The 17,018-nt window shown below is 36.1% G+C and overlaps 4 protein-coding genes across 5 annotated transcripts; 3 read left to right on the forward strand and 1 right to left on the reverse strand.

The window, feature by feature from the left end:
• Positions 1–1,281: 1,281 nt before the first annotated feature.
• LOC132631478 (uncharacterized) lies at positions 1,282–2,337 on the forward strand. The gene has a single exon (XM_060347055.1). The coding sequence runs from the start codon at positions 1,282–1,284 to the stop codon at positions 2,335–2,337; it is 1,056 nt and encodes a 351-aa protein (XP_060203038.1).
• A 224-nt stretch (positions 2,338–2,561) lies between these two features.
• Positions 2,562–3,287, forward strand: LOC132631479 (uncharacterized). Its single transcript, XM_060347056.1, has one exon. The coding sequence runs from the start codon at positions 2,562–2,564 to the stop codon at positions 3,285–3,287; it is 726 nt and encodes a 241-aa protein (XP_060203039.1).
• A 5,333-nt stretch (positions 3,288–8,620) lies between these two features.
• LOC132633043 (plasma membrane ATPase 4-like) lies at positions 8,621–14,491 on the forward strand. Of its 2 annotated transcripts, XM_060349240.1 has the most exons (15): positions 8,623–8,854; positions 9,428–9,547; positions 9,644–9,742; positions 10,091–10,228; positions 10,339–10,653; positions 10,921–11,247; positions 11,336–11,455; positions 11,670–11,792; positions 11,870–11,974; positions 12,072–12,381; positions 12,702–13,216; positions 13,328–13,501; positions 13,591–13,773; positions 13,863–14,041; positions 14,139–14,491. In XM_060349240.1, the coding sequence occupies exons 1-15, from the start codon at positions 8,792–8,794 to the stop codon at positions 14,233–14,235; spliced, it is 2,868 nt and encodes a 955-aa protein (XP_060205223.1). In that variant the 5' UTR covers positions 8,623–8,791; the 3' UTR covers positions 14,236–14,491. The 2 variants fall into 2 exon arrangements, with proteins under 2 accessions (XP_060205222.1, XP_060205223.1); XM_060349239.1 differs by having other exon boundaries at positions 8,621–8,854; positions 12,702–13,501.
• Positions 14,492–14,833: 342 nt separating this feature from the next.
• On the reverse strand, positions 14,834–16,880 carry LOC132634304 (uncharacterized). Its single transcript, XM_060350574.1, has 4 exons — positions 16,694–16,880; positions 15,723–15,837; positions 15,347–15,628; positions 14,834–15,211 (listed from the first exon to the last, which is right to left on the reverse strand). The coding sequence occupies exons 1-4, from the start codon at positions 16,863–16,865 to the stop codon at positions 15,055–15,057; spliced, it is 726 nt and encodes a 241-aa protein (XP_060206557.1). The 5' UTR covers positions 16,866–16,880; the 3' UTR covers positions 14,834–15,054.
• Between the last annotated feature and the right edge of the window lie 138 nt (positions 16,881–17,018).

The raw sequence follows: 17,018 nt of genomic DNA on the forward strand, positions 1-17,018 counted from the left end.
TATTTCTATTGTGTTCATCCTTTACTATTGTGACTCTTTTAGCTTCATTTTATAACACGTTATCAGCACGAAGTTCTCTAATTCTATTTGCATCGTTAGTTCGAGTTCGGCTTTCTTTCAGGTGAAGTCTTATTTATCTGTTAAGATTCGATAAATACTTAGTGGCGAATTTATTTGTTTTAAACATACTTACATTTGGTTTGTGGCTTGTGATCTTTCTGTGACACATACACTGAGATTAATATTAAGCTAAAAAGGATAACACGCTGAATCTTGAAACTTCAAAAGAGATATTTTTTACCACCATGTTATGTTAATTGTGCAAGAATCTCTCACCTTTATTTCCTATACAGAGAGGTTATGCTATAAATTTTGCATTTAATTGATTAAAAGATGACAATACTATTCGTTTGTTAAGAAATCTACAAATGTGCTTTAGAAGGAAAGCCAAAAGGCAAGATTAAGAACTATAAAAGTTAACTAGAGTTTGATCACTGTCTTAATCACCAGGATACATACCTACACAAAAAATTGGCAAGATGCAATCACTCATACCAAGATACTAGGATCAAAGCAATTTCAAAACTTTGCTTCTCTTTGATGTTTTTATCATATGTTCTTACTAGACCATTGGAGAAGAAAAAAAATGAAACAGGAAAATATTGAAGGGGACATGATCTTTAAGTATGAGGATATGGACAAATTAACAGTGACGAGAACATTTAAAAACAACAGCCGTACTCGATGATATAGATAAACCACGCCAAGAAGAAATGTTAAAGTAGACAAAAACTAATAGAGAATGCAGAATGGACAACATATCATAGCACGGGCTGGTCAGCACTTCACCATGTCAATTTTAAAACTGATAATTGCAACATCACTATAAGATGACATCAGGGGACATAACTAGCTTTACATATATCACATGACAAATAATGAGCAGTAAGAAGTCATTTCGATATACAAAAAAAAAAAAAAATCGAATGAAAGGATTAGCCCGTCTAAACTTAGCCCACCTAATTTATTTAGATAGGACAGAAGATGTTTGTGCATCGAGAATATCTAAGCTTCAATGTTTTTCAGCAGACATTGCAAAATGATTATGAGGATTAAAACACACATGATATATTAACCGTACGAGTAATTTTTACTTTTGGTTGTGCATATTGCTTGTGGAAGAAAAAGGGTTATTGGTTCGTGGAAATAAAAATACTATTTTGAGATTATGTTATTTTTATTATTTCTAACTCAAATATTTTTATGATAGTTTTGATCATCATGTCGAATTTGTCAAAGCTTGAGTTTGTGGCACTTGATATCTCGGGAAAGAATTACCTATCATGGGTACTTGATGCTGAAATTCACCTAGACGCCAAAGGTCTTGGTGCCACTATTACTCAGGATAATACAACATCAAGTCAGGACAAAGCGAAGGCAATGATTTTCCTTCGTCATCATCTGGATGAAGGATTGAAGGTTGAATACCTGACAGTGAAAGATCCACTTGAATTGTGGACTGGTTTGAAGGAAAGGTATGACCACATTAAGGTAACGGTATTGCCCAGGGCTCGTTATGAGTGGATTCACTTACGGTTACAAGATTTTAAAACTGTATGTGATTATAACTCTGCTGTCTATAGAATTACTTCCCAACTGAAATTATGTGGGGATAATATAACTGACGAGGATATGTTGGAAAAGACTCTTACGACTTTTCATGCCTCCAATTTGGTATTACAACAACAGTACCGTGAAAGGGGTTTTAAAAAGCATGCTGATTTGATATCATGTCTTCTTGTGGCTGAGCAGCACAATACCCTTTTATTGAAAAATCATGAAGCCCGTCCCACTGGAACTGCTCCATTCCCGGAAGCGAATGTGGTAGCAACACATGGCCCAACTGAAAGAAGACAAAATAATCGAGGCCATAATAATGAGCGTGGGCGTGGCAGGGGCAAGGGACGATATAATAATCGTCGTGGTGGTGGTCACCATAAAAGGGAGAACAATATGGGTTATCAAGACAATCCTTCAAGGAACAACTGTCATCGTTGTGGTTTGAAAAGTCACTGGAAAAATGAATGCCGGGCGCCTGAACATTTTGTCAGGCTTTATCAAAATTCCTTCAAAAGAAAGGCAAATAGAGGTGGTGCCTCTTCTGCTAATGCCCGGGTGGAGTCACACATGACTTTTAAAAATAACGATGAGGCAGGGCCTTCACGAAAATATGATGATAATGTTGAAGCTAATTTGGCTTTGAAAGATGATGATTTTGATGGGCTTGATGATATTACTCATTTGGAAGTTGAAGACTTCTTTGGAGATCGAAATTGAGATTTGATCGTTTCACTGGGGAATGTGTTATGTTATTATTTTTATTTATGTGTTTTAAGTTGTCTTTATGTTGTTTTATTTTCGAGAAGTACTTAAATTCTCTATGTTGTTTTATCTTCTGGATTAGTAATTAAGTTTTATATTGTTAGTTTCCGTATTTCTTACGATGTATTTTTGTTTTTATGAAGATAAATAAAATTCCCCAGTCTTTAATTGGATCCAAGATGAGTAATAGAGATATGTGCCTTTTGGATAGTGCTACAACTCACACTATATTAAGAGAAAAGAAATATTTCTCTCATTTGGTTATGAAAAGGGCTTGTGTTAATACAATATCTGGTAGTACAAAATTAATTGAGGGCTCTGGAAAAGCGACCTTATTACTACCTGGAGGAACAATATTGGCCATTAGTGATGCACTATATTGCAGCAAGTCTCGAAGAAACTTATTAAGTTTCAAGGTTATTCGCCAAAATGGTTATCACATTGAGACTGCCAATGAAGGAAAAGTTGAGTGCCTTTATATTATTACAATGAAAGCTGGGGAAAAGTTTGTGCATGAAAAATTACCCGCACTTTCTTCCGGGTTGTACCATACAAGTATTGGTGCGGTTGAAACACATGTTGTAGTAAATAAAAGGTTTAATGATTCTAATGATTTTATCATTTGGCATGACCGGTTGGGCCATCCCGGTTCTAGTATGATGCGCAAAATAATTAAGAATTCACATGGGCATACTTTGAAGAACCAAAAGATTCTTCAATTTAAGGAATTCTCTTGTGCTGCTTGTTCTCAAGGAAAATTGATTATTAAACCATCAGCAACTAAGGTTGGGATTGAATCCCCCGCATTTCTGGAACGTATACAAGGTGATATATGTGGGCCAATTCACCCTTCATGTGGACCATTTAAATATTATATGATCTTGATTGATGCATCTACAAGATAGTCACATGTGTGCTTATTATCAACTCGCAATATGGCTTTTGCGAGATTGTTGGCTCAAATAATAAGGTTAAGAGCACAATTTCCAGATAATGCGATAAAGAAAATTCGTCTTGATAATGCTGGTGAGTTTACATCTCAGGCCTTTAATGATTATTGTACGGTCACGGGAATAACAGTTGAACATTCGGTTGCTCATGTTCATACTCAAAATGGTCTGGCAGAATCAATGATTAAACGCCTACAATTGATAGCTAGACCATTGCTAATGAGGACAAAACTTCCTGTTTCGGTATGGGGACATGCTATTTTGCATGCAACAGCACTTGTGCGTATAAGGCCAACCAGTTATCATGAATTCTCCCCATTACAATTGGCTTTTGGTCAAGAGCCAAATATTTCCCATCTTCGAATTTTTGGATGTGCGGTATATGTTTCAATTGCTCCACCACAACGCACAAAGATGGGTCCCCAAAGAAGGTTGGGGATATATATTGGGTATGAATCTCCTTCAATTTTAAAATATTTAGAACCGATGACTGGTGATTTATTTACAGCAAGATTTGCCGATTGTCATTTTGATGAATCAGTATACCCAACATTAGGGGGAGAACATAAGCAGTTGGAAAAGGAGATAGATTGGAATGCATTATCACTATCTCATTTAGATCCTCGAACAAATCAATGTGAGCAAGAGGTTCAAAAGATGATTTATTTGCAAAGTGTCGCAAATCAACTGCCAGATGCATTTACTAATCTTCCAAGAGTTACTAAATCTCATATTCTAGCTGCAAATACTCCAGTTCGAGTTGATGTCCCGGTAGGACAAACGGTTAATGCAAATCATTCCAGGCCACGTCTGAAACGTGGTAGACCAATCGGTTCCAAGGATAAAAATCCTCGAAAAAGAAAAGAAATAAATGATCAAGATGATCATCCTGTGAGGGAAATTGCTCAAGAAGAGGCCCGAGACATAATAAATGATAAGCCCACAGAGAAGGTCCAGATACTTCAAAATAATGATAGTGAAGAGATCTCGATAAGTTATGTTTCGGCGGGGAAAAGGTGGAACCGAAATGATATTGTGGTCGACAATACTTTTGCATATAATGTTGCTGTTGAGATAATGCAACAAGATGAGGATCTTGAGCCAAAATCTGTTGATGAATGTAGACAGAGAAATGATTGGCCAAAATGGAAGGACGCAATTCAAGAAGAATTGACTTCACTTGAAAAACGTGAAGTTTTCGGACCAATAGTCCGAACACCTGAAGATGTCAAGCCAGTGGGGTACAAATGGGTGTTTGTGCGAAAACGAAATGAGAAAGGTGAAGTCGTAAGATATAAAGCACGACTTGTGGCACAAGGATTTTCGCAAAGGCCTGGCATTGATTATGTGGAGACATATTCTCCTGTGGTGGATGCAATTACCTTTAGGTATCTAATAAATCTGGCAGTTCGTGAAAAGCTTGATATGCAACTGATGGATGTTATCACAGCCTATTTATATGGCTCATTGGACCAAGAAATTCTTATGAAAATCCCTGAAGGATTCAAAGTGCCCGAAGCATACAAAAGTTCGCAGGAAACCTGTTCAATAAAACTTCAGAAATCTTTATATGGATTGAAACAATCAGGGCGGATGTGGTACAATCGTCTTAGTGAATATTTGCTAAAGGAAGGATATAAAAATGATCCTATTTGTCCTTGTGTTTTTATAAGAAGATATGGGTCTGAATTTGTCATAATAGCTGTGTATGTTGATGACTTGAACATCATTGGCACTCCTAAAGAGCTTTCAAAAGCTATAGAGTGTTTGAAGAAAGAATTTGAAATGAAAGATCTAGGTAAGACAAAATTTTGTCTTGGCCTACAAATTGAGCATTTGACAAATGGAATATTTGTCCATCAATCAACATACACTGAAAAAGTTTTAAAGCGCTTTTACATGGATAAATCACATCCGTTGAGTACCCCGATGGTTGTGAGATCGCTTGACATAAATAAAGATCCATTTCGACCTAAGGATAATGATGAAAAGCTCATTGGTGATGAAACTCCATATCTCAGTGCAATTGGGGCATTGATGTATCTAGCCAATAATACCCGACCAGATATATGTTTTGCAGTAAGTTTATTGGCAAGATTCAGCTCCTCCCCAACAAAAAGACATTGGAATGGTGTTAAGCATATATTCAGATATCTTCAAGGAACAATTGATTTGGGATTATTTTATTCTTATGAATCCAAGTCAGATATGATCGGTTATGCAGATGCAGGATATTTATCTGACCCACATAAAGCCCGATCTCAAACAGGCTATTTATTTACATATGGAGGTACAGCTATATCATGGCGTTCAATGAAACAAACAATAGCTGCCACTTCTTCAAATCATGCGGAGATAATAGCCATTCATGAAGCTAGTCGGGAGTGTGTTTGGTTGAGATCAATGACTCAACATATTCAGGAAATGTGTGGTTTTATTTTGAAAAGGGATATTCCAACTATATTGTACGAAGATAATGCTGCATGTATTGCTCAACTGAAGGGAGGATACATTAAAGGAGATAGAACAAAACATATTTCACCAAAGTTCTTTTTTACTCATGATCTTGAAAAGAAAGGTGAGATAGATGTTCAACAAATTCGCTCGATCGATAATTTGGCGGATCTGTTCACTAAAGCATTACCAACCTCGACATTTGAGAAGCTGATATACAAGATTGGAATGCGTCGTCTTCGAGAATTAAAGTGATCTTTTCATCAGGGGGAGAAAATACGCGCTGCACTCTTTTTTCCTTGGTCAAGATTTTATCCCATTGGGTTTTTCTGACAAGGTTTTTAACGAGGCAGCAAATAATGTGTAACGAGGCACATATATGGACATCCAAGGGGGAGTGTTATGAAATATAGTAAATATAGAGTATGGATGTCCACTACACAAATATAATGCCTCTTCCATTATCTTCCACCATTTTAATGGATCTTCCACCATCTTAATGGTTCTTCCATTATCTTCCACCATCTTAATGGTTCTTCCATTTTCTCATATATTGAATGCATATGTAGCACTATAAATAGAGGCATAAGTTTTCATATGGGATATACTTGAACACATTTGGATGAATAAGAAATCTCTCCTCTCTTGTCTCTCTATTTCTATTGTGTTCATCCTTTACTATTGTGACTCTTTTAGCTTCATTTTATAACACGCTCTCAATAATACTCTCTTTTTAGGTCGATAAATTTTTAGTATCATTTTTTAATATATTATTCTTCACAATTTTCAGTCATGTACTATTCCCTCCGTCCCAATTCATTTGAAGTTTGACCAATTTGGGAGTCAAACATCTCTTTTTTTAACTACGATTTTCTCCAACTATTTTCATATATTGTGAATTATTAATTATACAGATTTATAGTACTTTTTATGTAGTTTTCAAATATGTAAATATTATTATAAAATATTCGAAGAATATATGTTTAACATTAAATCAAAGAAAAAGCTGTTTCACTATCAAACTGGCCAACCTTCAAATAAATTGGGACGGAGGGAGTGACATATAAAATAGAACATAACAAATGCTAGAACAAATGTAAACGTAAGGAGAGACGGGGTGTGTCTATAATGTTTTGGAGAAGGATTCACTAATCTCTATACTAAATTTAATCGTATCACTTTTTCACGGAAGATCAGTAAGAAAATAATTGAATTGCATAGGATATTTATAAGTAGGGGCGCAGATCGACTTTTACGCCTTTAAATATTTATCAATGAAGCAAGTTAAAGATGGATGTAGTTGTTATTTTTTTCAATTTAATTACACGTGTAAGCCAATCGAAGATCCCTCTATTCCAATTTATGTGGCATAGTTCGCATTTTGAGAGTAAAACAATTTAATTTTGATCATAAATTCGGGCATGAAATCTTTATGTTTTTTGAAATTAAGTCACCATGATTTAACATTCAAAATATTTAAAAGATATATGAGAACAATTATGTCAAAGAAAGATTTGTTTGAATCTCAATATCCGAATGGTGGCATATAAATTGGAACGGAAAAGTATAATAGGTGCCACATATATAAATTGGGATGGATGGAGTATAATATACTGTAACTCTTTTTGGACATAACTTTTTCGTTTAGGACTCTTCACCTCCAATGCGTCGTTTAGAAGAGTTTTTGACTTCCTTTTGGATAATAATATGCATGGTTCAGTTAATTTTAATTTGGTTTATACTTGATATTTGGTTTTCCAATTCGTATAGGATTTTAATTTTTAGCGTGAATCTATCTAGAAAAAGGATAAGCCAACTATATCCGTAAAGTAATAGCCTGTTTGGCCAAACTTCTAAAAACTGCTTATTTTAAAAAGTACTTTTAAAAAAAAAAACTTTTTTCAAAAGTACTTTTCAAAAAAATACTTTTGGCTAAAAGCAGTTTGTGTTTGGCCAATTAATTTAAAAAGTACTTTTGAGCAGCAATTAGTGTTTGACCAAGCTTTTAAAAAGTGCTTCTATGTGTATTTTTCTCAAAAGTACTTTTCAAAAAAGTGCTTTAGGACAAAAACTATTTTTTTTAGCTTCTGAAAAACTGCTTCTACTACTCCCCAAAAGTACTTATTTTCTCCCAAAAGCTTGGCCAAACACCTCATTTTTTTTAAAATAAGCACTTATTGAAAAATTAAGTACTTTTGGGGGAAAAATAAGCTTGGCCAAACAGGCTATAAGCCATTATTTCGCATTATTCATCATTTTTAGGGAAGTAGAAAGAAGGTAGCAAAATTGGACAAAGTTTTCGACAAGTATTATTAGTTCTCTTTTTATTTTTTCATTCCTCTTTTCGAAATTTATATTAATGAACCCGTATTAATTATGTTCTAGTTGCTTAGTCTCAAACTTTGTATTTGAAAAAAAAATAAAAAAATTATCCAGAACCCAATAAGAGTTGTGATTCATCACCAATAAACTAAAAACTCTTGCTCAGCCTATTATCTTTTTTCTCTACTCAAATTGTGAGTAGTAGATCACGTAGATGTAGATGTAAATGTAGAGGAGGGTCCGTAAATATTATGTGTACTAATTCGAATAGACTTCAAAAATGAAAAGAAAAAAGTAATGGGCGATGATTTAAAATATGAAAAGTGTATATTAGAAAGAGAGACCAGAAGGGAAAGAAGTAACTAATACCACTAATTTTAGTTGGTTTAGAATACTTGGATGGGAGTAAGTTACTACAACCTAGTAAACTTAGTTGAATTATGGGACTCCTCGTACTATAACAATTCTATAAGTGTACTGCTTCAATCCAAACCTTAATCTAATCTAAAAATCCGCACAACTTGGCACATGTTACTAGAAGTATTATAAAAGGAGAACTAGTCTCACCAGCACAAACTTCCATCAATCTGGCAAGAAATACACAATGGCAATTGTTATATGATCGATATTTTGTGTGTGTTCGTTGTAGCTGATATAGTGTGTTTAGTTGATAGAGAATAAAAATGGCGGATCAGAAGGGAACCGTCAGCTTGGATGATATCAAGAGTCTGGAGAACGTCGATCTCGTACGTAACAGCAGTTCTTTTTTTTTGCTGCATTGTTCTGTTAATTCTGCACAAGGATATGCACGATGTTAATATTGCATGCACAATATGAATATAGATAGTTTCCTCCTCTGAAATTTTGATTTTTATAGTTTTGCTTTTCTGGAGATAAATTTGCTAGTAGGATCATGTTTTGCGATAGGCAAAGTGAATGTTTTTAGTCAGAATCCCTTTCACCGAAAAATTACAGTATATATATAATGACAAAATTATGTATGTTGAATCCCCGTGTCTTATTCGTGTATTTGTTTGAGTCGCATTAATGAAAATCCGGACTCAGCCACTGCTCCACGCCACTATACATGTGTCATGTGTGTATGTATTATGTTGGTGTAATTACTAATTAAGAACAGATCCTGTTGCCTGGAAAAGTTTCTAACATTCAGAAATTCTTCGCGTTCCTTTGAATTTATAATATTCCAATTTGAATAATGCTAAGTAGTTTGTGTATGGACAGCTTTTATCAGATAGAGATGTTTGATATATTTCATGAAATCTAGAGCTTTTTGTGCTTATAATTTTTGTGATATACAGGAAACAATAGCAGTGGATGATGTATTTAGGATATTGGTAAGTTCCAAGGAGGGCTTGGCACAAGCGGAAGCAGAGAGAAGGCTGCAAGTCTTTGGCCCAAACAAACTTGAGGAGAAAAAGGCAAACTTTCTTATCTCACTGCTTTTTATTTCCTCTTTTGCTCTATGGTGTTTAGAATTTGGACACCTAATTTTTCGAATTGCCGTAATGAAACAGGAAAACAAGATCTTAAAATTTTTGGGTTTCATGTGGAATCCCTTGTCATGGGTCATGGAAATTGCAGCTATCATTGCTATTGTATTGGCAAATGGACAGGTTAGTTCTCCGTCTAAAAACAATTGACGCACAATCCTTACTATGTACACATATCTAATAGTAGTGTCATTTTGTTCGGCCAAGCTCTTGGGAAGTCAAAGTACAAATTTTGGAGAGTTTGGATGTTTATCCACGCTTTTAGGAAATAAATAAGTGTTTGTTGGTAGTAGCATAAGCTCTTTTACATAAGCTGAAAAAGAAGTTTTTCCTAAGAAGCACTTCTGGAACAGACCAAACTACTACTCTCCAAAAGTACTTTTTCGAAAAACAGATCGTGGAAGCTTGGCCAAACAGGCTATTAATCTGTTTCTATCAGCGAGCTTAACTGTTTGCAACGATCAAATGCAGGGTAGGCCTCCAGATTGGCAAGATTTCCTTGGAATTCTGATATTGCTTGTCATCAACTCCACCGTCAGCTTCATCGAAGAAAACAATGCAGGCAACGCTGCAGCAGCCTTGATGGCAGGCCTTGCACCCAAGACAAAGGTAAATTATCACTAACAAAGAAAAAAAAGTAAAAACCCCTACAATTCCATTATAGTAAAGCTATTTCCCTTGTTTTTGGTTCTTATTATCCAAATTTGTTTCCTCAAAAGGTATTGAGAAACGGTAGCTGGATGGAGATGGATGCAGCAATGCTAGTACCAGGGGATGTGATAAGTATTAAGTTGGGTGATATCATACCGGCTGATGCTCGTCTCCTTGATGGAGATCCCCTCAAGATTGATCAATCTGCTCTCACAGGTGAGTCATTACCTGTGACAAAGCACCCGGGCGAGGGAGTGTACTCCGGTTCCACTTGTAAACAAGGTGAAATTGAGGCTGTTGTCATTGCAACTGGAATCAGCACCTTTTTTGGAAAAGCTGCACATCTTGTTGATAGTACAAATAATGTTGGCCACTTCCAGAAGGTAAATTTGACATTATCTCCACACTGGATTGAAAAGTTGGATTTCATGTTAAGTGCTCAACAAACCATGTTTTCAGAAAGACCAATAAAATTGTCCTGCCCATTCTTGAACTGTTATTAAAATGACTGAATAGATCGGGACCCTCCCTAAACTTGACGACTTTTATTCAGTTTATACTTCAACTTTACTTGATAAGATTATTAGAACTGTATAAGATTTTCACTATTTCTTTATCTGCCTTCCAGCTGATTTAAATGATTTTGACAGGTGTTGACAGCAATCGGGAACTTCTGCATTTGCTCCATTCTAGTTGGAATCGTGATAGAAATACTGGTGATGTACCCAATTCAGCACAGAAAGTACAGAGATGGAATTGATAATCTTCTTGTTCTTCTCATTGGAGGAATTCCAATAGCCATGCCTACTGTATTATCAGTCACTATGGCAATTGGATCCCACAAGTTGTCACAACAAGGTGCCATCACAAAGAGGATGACTGCTATAGAAGAGATGGCTGGAATGGATGTCCTTTGTAGTGACAAGACAGGAACTCTTACACTAAACAAGCTTGAAGTAGACAAAAATTTAATCGAGGTTTGTGAATTAACACGACGTTCTAGTATTTGAAGCGATAAGACAAAGTGTAAGCTAACTAGATTGTCTTCTTGGGGAGGTGGTGCAGGTCTTTGCAAAGGATATTGACCAAGATACTGTTATTCTTCTTGGGGCCAGAGCTTCAAGGGTCGAAAACCAGGATGCAATTGATGCTTGCATCGTCGGAATGCTGGCAGATGCCAAAGAGGTACTAATTAAAAGTAGTATCAATTCAAATTCCTAATTGAACACTTCAGTTACCTTCGCAAAATAATGTTGTTTTACCAATTAATTTCACGTGTTTTCCGTGCTTGAGGCAAATCTATTCCTGAATTTATGATAGGCATCATTAGCAACTTTATCATTAGAAAAGTGCATCAAATTACTTGTACCTGATTTTTTTATTTATGTTTTCTCTCTAGGCTAGAGCTGGAATCCAAGAAGTGCATTTCCTGCCTTTCAACCCTGTCGATAAGCGAACCGCTATTACTTACATAGATTCCAATGGAAACTGGCATAGGGTTAGCAAAGGTGCACCTGAACAGGTAAGCAATAACACTTGATACTTCTCTGTCTATAACTGAGCTGGTTGTTTGCTTGATCATTTATACTCTTTTACCAGATCGTTGATCTTTGTGGCCTAAACGAGGATGTAAGGAAGAGAGTTCACTCCATCATTGACAAGTTTGCTGAGCGTGGTCTTCGGTCTCTTGCAGTGGCTCAACAGGTAAAATTTAATACAGCAAAGTCTGTAGTATTGGTTTTTTTTTTTTTTTTTTTTTGCATCAAACTGAAGCCAGTGACTATGTTCTTTCTAAACACAGACAGTACCAGAGAAGACAAAGGAAAGTCCAGGAGGGCCTTGGGTCTTTGTAGGGCTCTTGCCTCTTTTTGACCCTCCAAGGCATGATAGTGCAGAGACAATTAGGCGTGCCCTTGTCCTTGGTGTCAATGTAAAAATGATAACTGGTGATCAGCTTGCCATAGCCAAGGAGACTGGTCGTAGGCTTGGAATGGGAACAAACATGTATCCTTCCTCCTCCCTCCTGGGGCAACACAAGGATGAAAATACTGCTAATCTACCTGTGGAGGAACTCATTGAAACGGCTGATGGCTTTGCTGGTGTCTTTCCAGGTAACTAACTATTTCCGTCCTCTTTTCCCATATATATTTTAGTTTTTCTTTTTCATTTTTGGCACGTCAGCCGAAATTAATTACAAGCACTAGCCAAGATACACAAAACCTATACACTGATTTTGTATATTATACGTATGTATATTTGTGTATACGATATGTATATTTATACAATCTACAAAACCGATACTATTATTTTGAGTGGTCCAAAAATGTAATTATCCCTATATTTTACTGTTAGTAATCCATCCTCCTGATTTTTATTACGTAACAATCTTTGTTCTAATTTTTATTTGTGCAATATTGTTGGAACTGTGTAGAGCACAAATATGAGATCGTGAAGAAGCTCCAAGAAAGAAAGCACATTTGTGGTATGACAGGAGATGGTGTAAATGACGCCCCTGCTCTGAAGAAAGCAGATATAGGCATAGCTGTGGCTGACGCTACTGATGCTGCCCGTAGTGCATCTGACATAGTTCTCACCGAGCCAGGATTAAGTGTGATAGTGAGTGCTGTCTTGACGAGCCGAGCCATATTCCAGAGGATGAAGAATTATACCATTTATGCTGTTTCTATAACCATCCGAATCGTGCTAGGCTTCATGCTCATTGCACTAATCTGGAAGTTTGATTTCTCACCTTTCATGGTTCTTATCATTGCCATTCTCAATGATGGAACCATCATGACCATATCTAAAGACAAGGTGAAGCCTTCACCCATGCCTGACTCATGGAAACTGAGAGAAATCTTTGCTACTGGCATAGTTCTTGGCACTTACCTAGCCGTGATGACTGTTATCTTCTTTTGGGCTGCTCACCAGTCAAATTTCTTCAGTGTAAGTAATTTGTGCACTACTACATTAACAAACAATATAACTGAAATGTTAGTACTATTCGCTTACTTTGGTAAAAACGCCCTCCTTCAACTTTGGGTGCTGTATTTGCAGGATAAGTTTGGTGTAAGATCGATTAGAGACAATGTACACGAGCTCAATGCGGCTCTGTATCTTCAAGTCAGCATCGTTAGTCAGGCGCTCATTTTTGTAACTAGGTCAAGGAGTTGGTCTTACGTGGAACGACCTGGTCTTCTTCTGCTAGCTGCTTTTGCTATAGCACAGCTAGTAAGTTGGTTAGATTCCAGTACCCGATTGGCAGTTAACACCAATTGTAGTTTCCTTCAACTCTAATGATTATTTGTTATATCTTTCAGGTTGCCACCTTAATTGCAGTATATGCAAATTGGGGTTTTGCTAGGATCCATGGTATTGGTTGGGGTTGGGCTGGTATTATTTGGCTTTACAGTATTATTTTCTACATACCTCTGGATTTTTTAAAATTTGCAATCAGATACATTTTGAGTGGCAGGGCCTGGAATAATATGATTGAGAACAAGGTACTTCTCATCAACATTCACGTCAAAATAAAAAATCCACCTAACATGTAATGACTTATGACACTCTCCTCCTTTTTCACACCATGCAGGTTGCCTTCACGAGCAAGAAGGATTATGGTAAGGGAGAAAGAGAGGCACAATGGGCATTGGCTCAACGCACATTGCACGGACTTCACCCTCCTGATTCTGCACAGATGTATGACAACAAAAGCTATAAGGAATTGTCTGACATAGCTGAACAGGCCAAGCGTCGTGCTGAAGTTGCTAGGTACTTCTGATTGATATATCCATGTTGCAGTCTGCAGGGGTCATTTTTCATCTGCTTAACGGTTTTCTGATTTCGATTCTTATGCATTTGTTTATAGGCTAAGAGAGCTTCATACACTTAAGGGGCATGTGGAATCAGTGGTGAAGCTTAAGGGACTTGACATTGAGACAATGCAGCAACATTACACGGTTTAGTACAGCAACAGTGATGGAAAAAGTTGGCAAGTTCCACTGGTTCAAAATAAAGAGTTAGAAATAAGAATTAGATAACTGTTTCTGGGTTCCCTCTTTCCCTTCCTTTCGTTTTTTATGATATATGCTGGGAATAATCCAGCAAAGAAGGTCGGAAAGCAGAGGTCTCGTAAGAGAGCTAGACAGTTTTGCTTTTAGCTTGTACTAGTATGCTCTACTAGTTTTAACTATTTTAATGGTATTTAGCCAGTTTTACAAATTGCAGCATTTCAGTTCATTGTATTTGTTTCCCACATATCCTTACTGTTAATGATCCATTTTTCTCATACCACTAGGACAGAATCCCGCTAGGTGACTCGTAAGATTAGAATCAAAATTTAACAAGGATTTGAGCTGTAGCTCGCTGGTTCAAAGAGAACAATGTTAGCTTGAGTATTATTTCGCGTCACGCTAGCCTAGTCTCCGAAATAAACAAAAGATAATGAAGAAATTAGAATAGTTCCTTATCTAAGTGATGGCTCATAACTGATCGATCAATAGAACAATAAAGAAAGAGATAAGACAATTCCTTGTCTAGAGAGATGGATCACAAAGAACCAAGTAGTGTAAGCAGATATATAGTTGGCATCTCAGTTACAATACCATCTTCATACGTTATACTGTTTGTGCTCAAATTATGTAGCTTTAAGAATATATTTGATTTGAGCAATTGCATCATCTGGTAGTTGCTGTAATAAACTAACTACTCTATAAACTTTCATCTAAATGGTCTATGAAATCACAATTCACTAACCATTCAAAAAAGCGAAAAAGGAAGTCAATTCAGTACTTCAATCTATAACCAGCTTGGTTAAGAAACCACAATGCTCCTTCAGCTGCATTCTCTACTGCAACTTTCTTCTCTGAGTGTGGATTTCCCATACACTCTATAGTTGATGTATGAAGTCCTCTTATTTCCACAAGTACCTTGAAAGTGAACCTGCATTTTAGCTTCTCGATCATTCTCACTAATCATTATACTTTTAAAAATCTATTCATAGCTCAGTGCTATACTAAGAACCAGTGTTTAAAAGACAGTGACGTATGTTAAACTGGAATATAGGAAAGAACTTACAACTTATGGTGATCTGGACCTTCCTCACTGCAACATTCAAATAAAGGTGCTTTCCAATGATTTACTGCACAAATGTCGTACAAATGCAATTTGCTGGAGCACAAATGTCGTACAAATGTCATTTGGTCGAGCACAAATCTATAACCAGCTTGATTTAGAAACCGCAACGCTCCTTCAGCGGCATTCTCTGCTGCAACTTTCTTCTTTGGATGTGGATTGCCCATGCACTCTATAGTTGTCGTACGAGGTCCTCTTATTTCCACAATTACCTTGAATGTGAACCTGCATTTTAGCTTCTCATTATCAGTACTATACTATGAACCTGTGTTTGAAAAGGCGGCTGCGTACTTTTAAATTGGAATAAAAATGAACTTACAACTTATGGTGATCTGGACCTTCCTCACTGCAACATTCAAATAAAGGTGCTTTCCAATGATTTACTGCACAAATCTCGTACAATTGTGATCTGGTAGAGCCCTGATTTTGAGTACCTTAAATAGTTAACACGCAAAAGCATAGGCTCTATTAGAAAAATAATCAAACATACTTCTTCCACTTATTAATGAGTTTGAAATAACTTATTACTATGAAATTCGAAGTGCATTTCATGATATATCTCACTAATCTCTAAGTTTTGTCAATCATTGATATTAGCCAGTAGTATAGTTGACACAAGTGGCAACTAGCAACTAGCAAGTATAACAGCAACAGTAAAGAGACCATAACCTTTTAAATGGGACAAGGATGTTGAGTTACCATATAACTGTGATTCATAATTTTAAAACATTTAACGAATAATTGATTTTTCAAATTATCTGACGTTTAAAAAAAAAATCATCTTATTATTTTAAGAAGACATAAATGATACACTTCTCTCCAATTTTTATGTGACACACTTACTTTTGTCCCCAAAAAAAGACACCTTTATATAAAAAATTGACTATGAACTTCTGATTTTAATTCTTAACGAAAATGTCTAGGACATATTTTACATAAAAAATGTCACATCCTTTTTTAGCCTTGGTGCACAGTCAAAATCTTCACACATAAAATGAGATGAGAGTAGCTTTTGAAGAAATATTTCATAGTAAATTTTTTTAAAAATAGTTTTTATGATTAAGGCTTAAATGTTTATTTCCGACAAGTGAGGGATAGCTCAGTGGTTAAGCACCTCCACCCACGACCGGTAGGTCCTGGGTTCGAGTCACACTGGAGGGGAAGTGTGGAAACACTATAAATCCTCCTAAATGGGAGGGAAAAATAAAATAAAAAAAAAATAAAAAAAAAATGTTTATTTCCAAGGGGTGTACAAATAAACACAAGGCAATACGTTTTTCTTATCTTTACCTTTGGAGCTTCCATCCATGACTGTCCCAAGAACTCTTTCAGCTTCATCATATTTCATTATGTTCCAGAAACTGATGCAATTATGAAAGAATTGCAACGGAAAAATTGATAAATGGCAAAGAATAAGCTTGTAAGCTAAGGTATTTCTACATCTAGCTAAACATATTGTCATTGATAATTAAGAGAAAGGCCATTTACATAGCTCTAAAAGGCAAAGCAAAGCTGGACCATCTGCCACAGCTGGCAATTTCCAGTACAAAGGTAGAAATCAAAGAGGACCAAAAATGTCCTATTTCCAGAATTTACGGGACCTAAGTGTCCAATC

The sequence above is a fragment of the Lycium barbarum genome, chromosome 3 (genome assembly GCF_019175385.1).
Source record: "Lycium barbarum isolate Lr01 chromosome 3, ASM1917538v2, whole genome shotgun sequence".
Taxonomy (NCBI): Eukaryota; Viridiplantae; Streptophyta; class Magnoliopsida; order Solanales; family Solanaceae; genus Lycium; species Lycium barbarum.